This window comes from Miniopterus natalensis, chromosome 18 (genome assembly GCF_054644295.1).
Source record: "Miniopterus natalensis isolate mMinNat1 chromosome 18, mMinNat1.hap1, whole genome shotgun sequence".
Lineage (NCBI taxonomy): Eukaryota > Metazoa > Chordata > Mammalia > Chiroptera > Miniopteridae > Miniopterus > Miniopterus natalensis.
In genome coordinates, this window is record NC_142098.1 from 28,381,122 (window position 1) to 28,393,773 (window position 12,652).

At 51.0% G+C, this 12,652-nt stretch overlaps 1 protein-coding gene across 1 annotated transcript; it reads left to right on the forward strand.

Moving 5' to 3' along the window:
* The first annotated feature begins 9,913 nt into the window (after positions 1-9,913).
* On the forward strand, positions 9,914-11,702 carry CIAO2B (cytosolic iron-sulfur assembly component 2B). Its single transcript, XM_016213478.2, has 5 exons — positions 9,914-10,055; positions 10,211-10,290; positions 10,528-10,653; positions 11,076-11,121; positions 11,492-11,702. Exons 1-5 carry the CDS (start codon positions 9,914-9,916, stop codon positions 11,587-11,589), a joined length of 492 nt encoding a protein of 163 aa, XP_016068964.2. The 3' UTR covers positions 11,590-11,702.
* Positions 11,703-12,652: the final 950 nt, after the last annotated feature.

Sequence of the window (12,652 nt, forward strand, 5' to 3'; positions counted from 1 at the left end):
CCTCTGCCCAAGTAGTTTGTGGACAACTGGAGAGCAGGACTGATCCTCTGGGTATCCCAGAGCGCACAGGTGAGTGAGGGAGGTTGTGCAGGGCAAGGACCCAGGGGAGGAAGTCCATACATTCCCTGATCAGTGATGAGCACCTGTGGCCCCACACTGCCCACCCATCCTGCTGCCCACCTCCCAGCCTCAGGGGCTGATCCTTTACAGCTGAAGGTTTCTAAGGCCAGGCCCTGTCGCGGCCACCAGGAGGAAACTGCTCTGGGTGTGGTCAGCTCAGGTCTACCCTTGAAGGTCCAGAAGCCAGAAGGACCATGAGGCCATCTGAGGGCGTGGGCAGAGCTGGCCCCTGTCGGGAGCGTGCCTGAGATGGGACTGCGGGGTTCTCACCGCGCAGGAGCCCTCCCAGGGAGGGAGGCCCCCTCCCACTTGCCCCCACCAACCAGCGTCGGCGCTTCGGCTCCCGACGCCCCCGCGTCCGCCAGGGCTTTGGCCCGGCTCCAGGCAGCTGGATCCATCACTGCAGTTGGCTGGAGGCCCGACGGCGCGTCCCCCGGGGCTCCCAGGCAGCCGGCGCTGTCGGCCAGGCGGCGAGGCTGCGGCAGGACCCCGGGGGCCGGAGGCGGCGGCGGCGCCCCGGGCGCTGCGGTCAGAGGGGGTACCGCGCAGGGGCCGCATCTCCCGCACTAATTGGCCCTTTCCCAGACGCCTCGGCCGGTAATTGCTACTGGAGGGGGAAGGGGGAGCCGGCGGGGTGTTGGAGGAGAGGAAGGGGCGCTGCTTCCGGAGCGGGGAGTCAAGCTCAGCAGGAGCTGAGCCGCAGGGGCCCTCAGGAGACACTTCTCCGCGCGCTGTTCCTTTGCCAGCTTTGCACCGGGGCCCTTTGTCCTCGAGGTGGCCCTGAGGAGCCAGATAATGGGGGAGGGGCCACAAAGGTGTGTGTGTGTGTGTGTGTGTGTGTGTGTGTGTGTGTGTGTGTGTGTTGGGGGGGGCGAGGACTTCACCAAGACCCTACCAGTTCTGAGAACCGCTCCAGGAGAAGTGGGGCCTGACTGGGGCTTTAGGACTCCTGGAGGCTGTTGGGGACCCCAGTAAAGGCAGGAAGACAGCCCTCCCTTTCCACTTCATCCAGCAATGCCACCAGGAGAGGAGCAGACTGGAAGACGGGAACTTTCCGTAGCTGCATGGAGAGGGTAAGGAACAGGGGCTGTGGGAGGCAGGGGCCAGCCCGCCATCCAGTCCGCCACCTGAGTTCTTCCAGGCTCCGCTTGAATTTCTAGAGAAGGTCCTAGGGTTTCCCTGAGAGTCCTTTCTGATCCTGGCATCTGCTGCAGCCTGGTTGGGCCCTGATTGAAACCCGGTCCTGCTCAGCTCCTCTCCCTCTAATTTGGGAAAGGATAGCCTTTAGGCAGGTGGCTGGCTGGAAAAGGTTCCTTCTCTAGACATGTGGAAAGCCTGGACAGGAGAACTGAGGGACCTGCAGAAGCAGGCCTAGGCCAGCTTGGAGTCAGACCATCCAGGTACGGATGTTCCCCGCAGACACTGGTGAATCTGGTGAATCGAGCCCAGCTGGACCTCAGCCCCTGCTGAGTTCTGCGTAGGGTGCATAGGACCACTTCCAGGGGGCTGAGCTCGCACCCCTCACTCAGGCTTTCACTGATGAGTGGCTATTTTAGTTGTCTGTCCCCTGGTTAGAGGTGGGCAGAATATTCTGCTGACTCTGCCCCCTCAAGAATGGAGCTGTTACACCTCCTCTGGGGGCCACCCTTCCCGAGGGAATGCTCCAGGTCAGGAAGTGACAGGGTGAGTCAGACAAGCCTGGATCAAATTCCCGCTTTGCCTGCCACCACGAGGTCATGACCTCAAGCAAGCTTTCTGTGCCTCTGTCTCACTCTGTCTTAGTTTCCTCATCTGTAAAGTAGTAGTAATAAAATCCATGTGACAGGTTTATTGTGAGGAAAGGGGCTTTTCCCCCTCCTCCAACTATCCTTTGTTGTTTTATTTTGGTTAATGCTCACCCGAGGATATTTCTTCCATTGATTTTAGAGATAGTAGAAGGGAGGGAGACAGAGAGAGAGAGAGAGATTGGTTGCCTCCCACACACCCTGACAGAACCTGCAACCTAGGTATGTGCCCTTGAAAAGGAATCGAACCTGAGACCCTTCATTGGGAGGGCCAGTGCTTTAACCACTGAGCCACACCAGCCAGGGCCAACCGTTCCTTTGCTTTTTGGGCTTAGATGCTGGGGTATGGAGGATTGGGTGCCCCTCACCCCACAGGTCTCTGCAGCTTCCGGTTGTCTCAGAGACTCAGGAAGCCCTAGGAACAGAGAGCCTAATCAACACTGTAGGTTAAGACATAAGGTCTGTGGGACGCTACATGAATGCGCATGGCATTCTTCACAGTAGCCAGAAGGTGGGAACAACACTAATATCCGTCAACAGATGAACGGATAAACAACATGTAGTGTGCACATACAGTGGGATATTATTCAGCCTTAAAAGGAATGAAATTCTGACACATGCTACAACACAGATGAAACTTGAAGACATTATGTTAAGTGAAATAAACCAGACACAAAAGGATAAATGCTGTATGATTCCACTTATATGAGTGATACCTGGAATAGTCAAATTAATAGGAGAGGAAGTAGAATAGTGGGTACCAGGGGTTGGAGGTAAGGGAGAGGAGGGACTTACTATTTAATGGATATAGAGTTTCAGTTTGGGGTGATGAAAAAGTTCTGGAGGTGGATAGTGATGTTGGTTGCACAACAGCGTGAGTGTACTTAATGCCACTGAACTGAACATTTAAAAGGTTAAATTGGTAAATTTTATGTAGTGTATATTTACCACCAGAACACCCCGTAAAACAAACAAAACACCTGTGGGACAGGCTGGAGTGTGCCAAGGTCGAGCTGCAAGAGAGGCCAGAGAGTGAGGAGTCTGGATGCAGCGCCAAGACCTAAAAAGATGGACAAGTGAGCATAGAGTGTGGATGTCTTGAGGGGTGCACTTGAGGCAATGATGAGAAAAGCCAAGTATTTTACATCCCAGGCAACTTTGCTGTAGCTCCCCTTGGCTGAGTGTAGCATACCAGGCTTAGCCCAACAAGGACAAGGCAGTAACACTCTCTTCCTCCAAGGGCTCAAATCAAGACACCATCTGCTTTACCCAACCATTTTGCAGATGGAGAAACTCAGGTCAAGTCAACATGTTTTTATTGAGAAACATCCCTGTGTCCAGGCTTTGGAGGGGCCCTGGGGGAGATGGGTATGGAAGAAGGGGAAGATTCCAAGTTATCAAACTTTCACTCCATGTAAGAAATAAGCTGCCCAAGGCCTCGGGCCGATGTGGACAGGCTCAAGGTTGAGCAGTATGACAAGCTGGGTATGATGATAGGGGCCTGGCCCTGCCGGCGTGGCTCAGTGGTTGAGCACTGACCTATGATCCAGGAGATGGTGGTTTGATTCTGGGTCAGGGCACATGCCCAGGTTTCGGGCTCCATCCCCAGGGGGTGTCATGCAGGAAGCAGCTGATCAATGACTCTCTCTCATCATTGATGCTTCGTATCCCTCCCTCTCCCTTCCTCTCTCTGAAATCAATAAAAAAATATTTTTAAAAAATGATAGGGGCCTGGGTGGACTTCCCATAAGTAGCTTCAAGTAGACCTTGAAGGATGGGAGAATTTGGAGAAGGGGGGGAGAGAAGGGCTTGTCCTGAGGCTGGGGAGCTGGGCACAGTGTAGCAGTGAAAGGAACTAGCCTAACATAGTCAGTGCGATATGTGGGCATCATGGGATATCAGGCTGAAGAGGATGGTGCAGGGTCCCAAACAACAGTCTAAGGCATTGGCTCAAGCCTGGAAGTAGTAGAGAGACTCTGTGGGCTCTAGATTGGGGAGAGCAAGACCTTTGTCCCAGAGATATACATGGCAAGTCTCCCCAAGGCCTGGGTGAGGGACAATCCCTTAGGCTTTCTCCTGCATAGCCATTCCCAGAGTTGCCTCTGCTTTCTTAATGCTGCTGCACATCTGATTGTGTCACTTCCCTGCTTAAAATCTTTTCCTGCCCAGCTGGGCGTGGCTCAGCAGTTGAGCATCGACCTAGGATCCAGGAGATCGCAGTTTGATTCCCGGTTAGGGCAGAGGCCCAGGTTACTGGCTTGATTCCCAGCAGGGGGCTTGCAGGAGGCAGCCAATCAATGACTCTCTCATCATTGATGTTCCTATCTCTCTCTTTCTGTCTCTCCCTTCTTCTCTCTGAAATCAATAAAGATATATTTAAAAAAAAAAAAAAGTAGCAGCTGCAGACCTGGGGAGAGTGTGTATGTCAGGATGGCACTATCAAGGAACCTTCTGGAGCTTCAGGCTAGCAGTGATTCAAGATGAGGAGGCCTAGAGCCAGTGCCAGGAGGTAGACGAGGTAGAGGTGGGGGAGTGTAGCCAAGACAAGCCCTGGGTAGTGGATGCAGGCAGGATGCCCTGGGAAAGCCTTGGCTAGTGTGCCTGTGCCATTCACAGGTGGCTGCCCAAGAATGCACAGCTTCAGCTCAGCTGTGGACTTGATAACTCCCAGGGCCCCTATGCCCCAGAGGCTCCCAAACAAAAGAAATCCAAAGCTTATATTTTGAAAACTACAAAACATTGTTGTAAGAAATCAAGATAGATATAGATGAATGGGAAAACATCCCATATTCATGGACGAAAGGACTTAATATTATTAAGATGGTACTACTCCCCAAATTGATCTACAAAGAAGATAAATAACTTGCTCAAAGATACACATCCAGTAAATTGTGGAACTGGATTGGAACCCTATTTGTGTCTGTGTGTGTATGTAACTAATTTTGGCCTTGGGTATGGATACTCTTATCTGTGTCTATTGGGAGCAGCTGCCAGGACCTCGTCTCCCTGACTGAGTCCAGGTGTGCACATCTGATCCTGCAGTACCCCCTGGTGGTCATACCTCACACTTCTCACAGGCCTTTCTTGTGACAGTGTCACAAGGAGTCTCCCTGAATCCACCAGTCTCTGCCCTGTAGGCCTTGATCCACCTGAGTTTGTGGGTTCCCCTTGACTTGTTCCCCTTAGTCTGCATGGCTGCTGGGCTCTCGAGGCAGGGCCATCAGTCAGTCCAGGGTGTATGTTGGGAGTGACTTTCTCATATAGGCCCACTCTCTCTTTTTTAAATGTCTTTATTGATTTCAGAGAGAAAGTGAGAGGGGGAGAGAGATAGAAACATCAATGATGAGAGAATCATTGATCGGCTGCCCCCTGCACACCCCCTACTGGGGACTGAGCCGGCAACCCGGGCATGTGCCCTGACTGGGAATCAAACCACAATCTCCTGGATCATAGATCAATGCTCAACCACTGAGCCACGCTGGCAGGGCAGGCCCACTCTCTTGGAGGATTCTCAAGTGACAGGGCAGAAGCAGGGCACTGCCCTGAATTGAATGTGAGACTCCTGGGCTGGGGGTTGGTGGTGGTTTGCAGGCAGCTTCCTATTAACAATGCAAATCCTCATCTATAGGAGATATGACTTGAGAGTGTTAAAAAAAAAGTGTTTCAATCCTGGCTCTACCAAGTGCAAGCTGTGTGACCTTGTACAAGTTACTTCACAACTCTAGGTTTAGTTTTTCATCCATAAAACTGATGATAATTGGAACCACCTCACAGGGTGGAAGTAAAGTTTTATGTGTGAAAGCAGGGGTAGAACCAAAGGCAATGGGGCAGGGGTCTGTCAGGGTATTTGTCTCCCAGCTGGCTTAGGAGACCCCACCACCCCAAGGGAGGGCAAGACTAGCTTCTGAGCCTCAGTGTTGGCAGGGAGCAGAGGGTGGGAGGATAGGCGGAGAGTGTGAGGCACTAGTAAATATTTGCTAATTCAAACAGTTGGGAGTACTGGCTCAATGAGGCACAGGACGAGGGTCATGCCTAGACAAGATGCCATGTCCTCCCCTGGGGTTCCAGCTGGCACCTAGAGCTGGAGTGCCTTCGGATCAAACCTCTCCTGCCAAAAATAACCAGTGCAGCTTTCTGAATCCTCTCCTTTAACCTTGATCTGTGGGGTGGGGGGTGGGGTGGAGAGAGACAGAGAGCAACAGGGAACCAATCACAACGAGATACCACTACACACCCATTAAAATTAATCAAATGTAGAAGACATAAGACCAAGTGTTGGCAAGGGTATGGAGCATTTAGACCCCTCATATATGGCTGGTAGGGATGCAAAAATGGCACAGTCACTTTGGAAAACAGTTTTGGCATTTTCTTTAAAAGTTAAACATATACTCGCCATATGACCCAGCAATTTTCCACTCATAGCTATTTACTCCAAAGAAAGGAAAGCATACTTTCATACAGACTCATCTGAAAATGTGCATAGCAACTTTGCATGAATAAAATGTGGCACATCATATATGAAATACTACTCAGCAATCAAAGAGAACTGTTGGTTGAATCTCAAAAAAATTATGCTATGTGACAGAAGCCAGTAAAAAATGATTCAATTTCTATGACATTCTAGGAAAGGCAAACTATAGTAACAGGAAGCAAATTGGTGGTTTGTGGGATTAGGGTCAGGACAATGATTGACTGCCAAAGGGGCATGAACTAACTTTTTGGAGCAATAGAAGCGTTCTAAAACTTAATGTGATGGTGTTTGTGTGTCCTATACATTTACCAAAATCTATCAAATTACATACCTAAAATGGGTGATTTTTAAATGTTTTTATTGATTTTTAGAGAGAGAGGAAGGGAGAGGGATAGAGAGATAGAAACATAAATAATGAGAGAGTCATTGATCAGCTGCCTCCTGCACACCTCCTACTGGGGATCAAGCCCACAACCTGGGCATGTGCCCTGACCGGTAACCTCTTGGTTCCTGGGTCAGGTCTCAACCACTGAAGCACACTGGTCGGGCAAAATGGGTGAATTTAATTGTATGTAAATTATTCCACAATAAAGCTGTTAAAAAAAAAATTACTGAGACAAGTCTTAAAAACTAGTCCTGGGAACCCACTTTTGGAAAGTATATTGTGCATCTGCAGGACTGAAAAACATACTGATACATGCATGCCACAATTGCTCAATATACGCTTTCAGGATGCAGGGGAAGCATTATGCACCAGCCTATGTTCACTGTAAGGAAAGTTCTTTGCAAAGCCTAGATTTAAGGTTATTCGTGTCTGCCATCAGGTGGCCAGAGAGGGCAGTGCAGGAATCTTCCTTTTTTAAGCCCAATTTCAAGAGGCTCTGTGGTTGGGCTTAAATGCAGTGGAGGGAAAGAAGGGGGACTTTCCTCTTGGGAAATCTAGTGCATGGAGAGGTCAAGTTGATCAAAATTAGGAGCATGGAGGGGGTCCAGGGTCTATGATACAGCCTCTTAGTGACAGAGAGAAAGTGCTTTGGTGGAACAGAGAGGCCAAGTGAACACAATTTGGTAACCGCACACTGGAATAAAATTGAGAGAGGGTATTTCTTTGGGGAGGGGAAGGAAAAGTTTAGGGAAAACAATGAGGTCAGTAGGAAAACTGATCACGTGGATGCCCACAGTGAATTGGGGGATTCTCAGTAGAGTGGGTGATGGGGTGAGGTGATTGACAAGGGGAATTCCAAAAGGCAAGAGGAGACCTCCCTGGATGGAGAGGCACAGGGAGCAAGAGTGTCTTCTAGACATGCCTGGACCTTCTGGTCCCTCAATCCTACTTCCAGGAAACATCCCACATCAACATCTTGGGTTGCTATGATCATGTAAGTTTTGGCCCTATTGTATCTGCAGAACCACTAAGAATAAAGGCAAATTCCAGGAGGCAGGTGACAGAGGAACCCATCTGGTTATCCTGGCCACCATGCAGTTGGCTCAGGCTCCAGGGGCCCATGGATGAGCCCATTCCTGCTTCTTACAAAAAATGCAGTTGGTCACCTCTGTGGGACACAGATAAGTGAGTGGGCGGGTTGTTTAAATTCAATTATACATAACATTTAATCTAGTGGGTACTGGGTGGGTACTGAGACTTTATTATTTATTTATTTATCCTTACCTAAGGATATTTTTTCCGTTGCTTTTCAGAAAGTGGGAAGGAGGGGGGAGAGAGAGAAAGAGAGAGGGAGGGAGGAAGGGAGAGAGAAAGAAACATCAATATGAGATTGGTTGCCTCCTGCACAAGCCCTGACCAGGGCCAGGGATCAAGCCTGCAACTGAGGTATGTGCCCTTGGCTGGAATCGAACCCAGGACCCTTCAGTACACAGGTCAGCACTCTAACCACTGAGCCAAAATGGCTAGGGCAGGACTGAGACTTTACATTCTCAGTAGTTGGTAGCCTCCGTGGCTGAGATCTCAGAGCTCCCAGGCTCTTGGTGCGTAGGTTTTCTCTTGGCCACTTATAGATATGAAAGCATTGCTGAGAGCCACATGTGGGCAACATTCCCCAAAGGACTCCCTTCCAAGGGGGAGGAGAGAGGGTGGGGAGGGAGTGGAGGTGAGGAAGGGAGAATGGGGCCTAAGCTCAATGGGGTATTGGGGAGGTGAACTTCCACTGACATCTGCCCTTCCACAGCTTTGCAGCAGGACTTACTGAACATGTCTAACAAGAGAAGACCCATGGCAGGCTTGGCAACTAATGCCAATTATTTATTTTTAATAAATGTTTGCTGGCTGGCTGGTTGGAAGAATGAATGAATGCTTATGTGAAGGAGGGAATAAGCTACTGGCTCCTTGGTGGGTATGTGTGGACACATGGCAAAGCCCACCTCTGGGAGTAACCAGGGTTCTGTGACCCTGTGCCCAGAGGTCAGCCGCCCACACTGGGTAAGAAGCACTTTCATGGACCAGACAGAGCAAGCTGTGGGGCCCAGCCTGATCTTGTCCTTTTTAATCTTGCAAAAATGTCTTCCACACTCCAGCTGGCTGTGGCCTGGTACTCTCAGGCAGGTTGGAGCCCTTGTGGGTATGAGCAGGTGTATAAATGTTGAGGTACAGGCAGTCTTCAGACATAGAGGTGGGAGGCAGGGTCAGATTCAGCAGTTTCAGGACCCCCTCACCCATGCCAGTGTACTGTAGACACCTGGTGGTCATGGCAGGCAGGCAGTCCTGGGGCTGTGCTGTGGCCAGAACCAGATCCTGGGCCCAGATTCACTTCTAGCCACCCTTAGTCCCTGCTCACACATGGTCTTTCCCTAAGGCCCCTCTGCACCAAGTTACAGGCAACAGGCTCCGAGGAAGCTGGGATGGGGTTCAATCTTCCAGGGAGGTCTCAAGGTTATGAGAGCCTTGGATACTATCCTCCTGAGGTTGCATGTGTTGACATTCACCACTATATCCCTGTACCCAAACAGGCCTGGAACAGAGAGTAGCCCACATACATGTGCTGCCCGAATGAATGGGTGTAAATTTCTCATGAGAAAGGCGATCGGATATCTCACATCCCAAGTTAGACTCTCAGGGAACCTTATCACTCCCACACAGTTTCCAGTTGTAAGAACACACACACACACGGCCCTTAGCCAATGGCACTGGCCCTGTTAGGTTGGCACAGTGACTATGCAGAGTAGGGGGCCCCCTCTACTCAGGAGCGCCCGCCGAGCCTAAGGGGCAGACTTCCCAGAGGAAGTGATGGCTGAAGACACGCCAGGCCCAGTTTCAGGCCGGTCTTCAGCGCCCCCGAGAAGCGGCCTTGGTCCAGCACGTTCCGGCTCGCACAGTCCAGCGCCGCCTTCTCTGTGCCTCTGCTGGGAGCGTAGCACCCTACCTGGTCCGCGTGGAGGCGGGGCTGCGTGTCCCTCGCGCGACCCCGTCGCCTTGCCCCGCCCCGCCCCGCCCCGCCCCGCCCACCCCGCCCCTTCCCGTTCCCCGGAAGTGCGCCGTTACAAGCGGACGTGCGCGCAGACGCCGGCCTGCAGCGGTTTCACGATGGTGGGCGGCGGCGGGGTGGGAGGCGGCCTCCTGGAGAACGCCAACCCCCTCATCTACGAGCGCTCCGGGGAGCGGCAGGTGACCGCCGGCGAGGAGGACGAGCAGGTGCCCGACAGCATCGATGCGCGCGAGATCTTCGATATCCGCCACCGCCGGGCGCGGGCGGCTTCGCGGGGGGCCTGGGAGGCTTGTGTGGGGGAAGTGATGGGGATGGGGCTGTGTCAGGGCCAGGCATTCCTGGCGGAGGGTTCTGAGTGGGCAGAGGCGCAGAGTCCCCTTTCCTTCACTTGCCACATCTGATTCGCTCCATCAATGATCCGGAGCATCCACTGACGCTGGAAGAGTTGAACGTAGTAGAGCAAGTCCGGGTTCAGGTGAGTCAATGTAGCGTCCGAGGGGAACGACTTGTTGGGGAGTCAGAAAGGTTCACCTCTGCGGTTCTCTCAGCTCAGGGACTCCTCCGGGGATCTTCGGGAGGGGGGATTGTTGCGCCTATTTTATGGATGAAGAAACTGAGGCCCATAGAGGTTAGACGACTTGCCTGAAGCAACGAACTAAGAGGGATTCTGGGCTGAAAGGGCCAAGACTTCTGACATCCCACCTCCAACCAGGTGAGCGACCCCGAGAGCACAGTGGCCGTAGCCTTCACACCCACCATTCCTCACTGCAGCATGGCTACCCTTATTGGCCTGTCCATCAAAGTTAAGCTTCTGCGATCTCTTCCCCAGCGTTTCAAGGTAAGTTAGAATTGAGTGCTGGATATGGGCCAAGTGTAATTATCTACTACTGAGGACGACATGAAGAGCATGAACATGGACATCAGAGTGAGACCTGGAAGGATCCCAACTAACAGAGATGAAACTGGGAGGACGACAAGAATAAAGGCTGAGCTGGAAAGTGAAGAGTAGTGAGGAGTGTGTTAGGAAGGGCAGTAGGGAGCTGTAGATAGCTTTGGAGCAGGGATGGGGCACAGGCAGGCCTTTAAGTCAACCACAGTTGGTCAGTCCTTTGTATGGAAATGGAGTGGCTATGGGTGGGGTTTGGGGTGTATTGCAAGGGCCAGAATTCAGAGGCATGATTAGGAGGTGGTGAGTGGGGGAGAGAAAAGAAAGGGTAGACATATGGTTGAGTGCTCAGGCTCTGCTTGTCTCCCTCCCAGATGGACGTGCACATTACACCAGGGACCCATGCCTCAGAGCATGCAGGTAAGTGTGGGCTGGTGTTGAGGCATTGGCCCTGAAGCTTCCCCCTTGCCATGGTGGCTTGTGGGGCAAGTGGGACGCTGCTGGGTGGGTGACTCCTCAGTGGAGGTGGCAGCCTAGACTGACTTGATTCTCCTTTGCTTACTATGTTCCCCTATTCCTGTTCTCTCCCTTTCCTAACTACACAGGACCAGGATGTGTCAGGTTTTATAGTACAGGAGTCAGAGATGAACAGCCAGGTGGGAGGGATTCCAGGTGTGAGCTCAGGTGGTTGTGATAGCCAGATCAAGGCTTGGGGTTCTAGGAGGGAGGTAGGGGGGGCTTTGTTGGTGGGGTTATATATATATTTTACCACTCCCTCTTTCCTGTCCAGTAAACAAGCAACTTGCAGATAAGGAGCGGGTGGCAGCTGCCCTGGAGAATACCCACCTGCTGGAGGTTGTGAACCAGTGCCTGTCAGCCCGCTCCTGAGCCTGGCTTTTCACCCTCAGCCTCACTCAGGACTCATGGTCTTGTTTTCTTGAACCACTGACAATAAGAAACTCACACTTTACATTTTGTAATAAACCCTTAATTTATACTCATTTCCCAGCATGCCTCCAAGTTTTTCATCTTGGTGTGGTCACTGGTGGGGGGTGGGGGTGGGGGTGGGGTGTGTGTGTGTGTGTGTGTGTGTGTGTGTGTGTGTGTGTGTGTGTGTGTGATAGTGAGTGCCTATACAGGCCAGGTTAATGAGATTCAGTTCATTAAAAACATTTCTCCCAATGGTTTGATTAGGAAAAGTTGCAAGTATACCAAAAAATTGGAAAGAGTAGTGTAGTGAACACATCTATATACCCACCACCTGGATTCCACAGTTGTTAATATGGTGCAGCGTTGGCTTTATTTATGTGTGTATGTATAATAAAAATATATTTAACAGTAACCTGCAGACACATGATCCTTCATATCTAAGTAGTACTTTATCCTGTGTTTCCTAAGAGTAAGCCTGTGTCACCACAGTACTATTATCTGGCCAAAAATGAACAATTCTCTAACACCATCTAATATCCCATCATATGTGAATTTCTCTAAAACATCATTCATAGTTGTTTTCTTAATCAGACTCCAGTCAAGGTTCATGTATTTGCATTTGGTTGTTATCTCTCTTCTTCCCAACCCACACCTTTTTATCTTTTTTGACACTGACTTTTTTGAAAAGTCCAGATGAGTTGTCCTCCAGAAGTCTAATTTGTTCCTTTGTCTGCTGTTTCCTGTAAACTAGAAGTTGATTGAGTTCAGGTTTGAGTTTTTGTGTGTGTTTTTAAAAATATATCTTTATTGACTTCAGAGAGAGGAAGGGAGAGGGGGAGAAAGAGAGAAACATCAATGATAAAGCGAGTCATTGATCAGCTGCCTCCTGCACGCCCACCACTGGGGACTCAGCCTGCAACCTGGGCATGTGCCCTGACAGGGAATTGAACTGCGATCTCCTAGATCATAGGTCGATGCTCAACCGCTGAGCCACACTGTCTGGGCTTTTCTTTTTTAATCA